The sequence below is a fragment of the Penaeus monodon genome, chromosome 37 (assembly GCF_015228065.2).
Source record: "Penaeus monodon isolate SGIC_2016 chromosome 37, NSTDA_Pmon_1, whole genome shotgun sequence".
Lineage (NCBI taxonomy): Eukaryota > Metazoa > Arthropoda > Malacostraca > Decapoda > Penaeidae > Penaeus > Penaeus monodon.
In genome coordinates, this window is record NC_051422.1 from 13,958,970 (window position 1) to 13,961,469 (window position 2,500).

At 44.5% G+C, this 2,500-nt stretch overlaps 1 protein-coding gene across 1 annotated transcript in view; it reads right to left on the minus strand.

Annotated features, from left to right (window-relative positions):
* LOC119596024 (sorbitol dehydrogenase-like) overlaps positions 1-2,500 on the minus strand; it is a gene marked incomplete at its 5' end in the record, with an annotated part of 17,718 nt that overhangs the window by 178 nt on the left and 15,040 nt on the right. The window contains 1 exon segment of the mRNA XM_037945120.1: positions 1-824. This exon segment is cut by the window's left edge and continues 178 nt beyond it. Within this exon segment, the coding sequence (XP_037801048.1) occupies positions 762-824 (63 nt within the window). The 3' untranslated portion in view covers positions 1-761.

A 2,500-nucleotide genomic window follows, 5' to 3' on the forward strand; every position in this document is an offset into this window, starting at 1 on the left:
CTTATACAGTGAAATAATTAACATCATGAACATTTAATGCACAGCTGTTGTGGGACGAAAAATAGTGTAAAGTTTTATAACCTGTTGACCTTACTGTAATGTGACACACAAATAAGTACTCATTTTACAATGTATATTTTTACACAAGCACATATGTACAAACAAGGTGTTTCTCTCTTCATATGTGTTTCTCTCGTGTGTGCGTGTGTGTGTGTGTGTGTGTGTGTGTGTGTGTGTGTGTGTGTGTGTGTGTGTGTGTGTGTGTGTGTGTGTGTGTGTGTGTGTGTGTGTGTGTGTGTGTGTGTGTGTGTGTGTGTGTGTGTGTGTGTGTGTGTGTGTGTGTGTGTGCATAGGTGAACTTGTGACTGTGTAATATTTGATAATTGTCACTTATTTCATCTCCTTTTATATATTCTTTATATATTCTAAATTCCCCATTCTACTCAGAGTCCTCTCCATGATTCGCATATCTACAAGAATGAGTACAACATATTGGTAAATATTCAGTTATACAACAACAATAACAACAACAACAACAAAGATAACAAAAATCAAAGTATCCAAAACTTGACTTTCTATATTTGCTGTTCTCTGTTTAAACCTCAGAATGACATCAACACCATTTTTTGCCGAAAAAAAGATAAATCCATTTTTTTTCCTCAACTAAATTCATTCTCCCTGCTCCGAACAGCTGAGAGCCATCGTTACCACGCAAAAGGGATCTCGAAACACCTCTCGAACACTTGTACGGTCTGTAGGGTTTACTGATGCGGGTTTATGGCAACACGGAAGAACTGGCCCGAGTTAGCGACATCAACTGCGCTCTGAAATAATACGATAGAATGAGTAAGAGTTTATCATTATGAGTAAAATGATTATCTAATAGTATGAATGAGGTTTGTGTGAATGGATTTATGAATGGGGTGGGTGGGTAGATGGATGAATGAATGAGTAAATTGATGAATGAATGAATTAGTTCCTGTATGGTGGTGGTGATGGTGGTGGCGGTGGCGGTGGCGGTGGCGGTGGCGGCGGCGGTGGCGGCGGCGGCGGCGGTGGCGGCGGCGGCGGCGGCGGCGGCGGCGGCGGCGGCGGCGGCGGCGGCGGCAGCAGAAGGAGGAGGAGGAAGAGCGCGAGCAGGAGGAGGAGGAGGTGGTGGAAAGAGAGAGAGAGAGAAAGAGAGAGAGAGAGAGAGAGAGAGAGAGAGAGAGAGAGAGAGAGAGAGAGAGAGAGAGAGAGAGAGAGAGAGAGAGAGAGAGAGAGAGTCGAGGAGATATGGAGTAGCAGTCTCTCATACCATGAATACAAATTATGACACAGGATTAATAACCCGAAGATCTTTGCAATAATCTCACCGCACTGCAATATTACGTAATACACAAAAGACATGCATTTTGAAGACGCTTTTAAAGCTGTCGAGAGACAATGCCTTTTGACCTAATTGCTAGCATCAATAGGAGACAAAATTACTCAACATTTACTCAATTGGAAGGAAAAAAATGAAAGATGATGATGCCGCATGTGTGCAATCCCGTGGTGGTGTTGCAACAGTTCCCCCTTAACTTTGTGCTCTATCCTTAACCCATCCGGCCGGCCCCTACCCCACCCTCTCTATAACCCCTCTCCCACTCCCTCTTTCACCCCTCTCCTAATCCCCCACCTCCCCCTCTCTCTTACCGACCTCCCCCCGACCTTTCTCCCTACCATCTCTCTGGTCCCTCTCCCAACTTCCCCTCTCTTGTTCCCCTCTCCTCTTCCGTCACCCCCTATCCAGCCACTCTCCCCCTTCTCCTCTCCCACCTCTCCCCTCCCTCTCCTTCCTCTCCACAACCGATATGCTCCCTTTTCCCCTCCCCTCCCTTACCCCCTCTCCTAGTAATCCCGCTACACCCCCTCCCCCTCCCCCTCCCCCTCCATCTCCTAGTAATCCCGCTACACCCCCTCCCCTTCCCCCTCCCTCTCCCTCTCCCTCTACATCTCCCTCTCCCTCTCCTTCTCCCTCTCGCTTCGCCACACCCTTCTCCAGTGCATTCATTTCAAACGTTGTTACAAACTTTAACACATAAACGTTTGTAATGCTTAATTCATATTTTCTAACGTTTATTTAATTTCCTTAACGTTTGCAACAGTAATAATATCTAAGAAATTATTTCGGAGTCAGCTATCTGAAAATGATTAGGTAAACCCGTCCATATAAAGTCTATAAAACAACTATAAATACATTTCAAAAATCCAAAATTAATCAAAAGAGTTCTAAACAATAGGTAAATGAGACCGAACTCTATACGAATGACAGACCAATGAGTCCAAAAATGAAGACCTAAATGACAGTAAAACCATTCCAGTTAATGCATCCAATGCACTGACCAGGAGATAAAACACATGCTGCTTTGCAAGCTGCACCACGGTAAGGTTGATATGCAAATGGAGGTGAGAAATACATGCAAAGGTAAGAAAGAAAATGATAGAAAAGAACGTAGTGAGTCAATCATTATTTTGC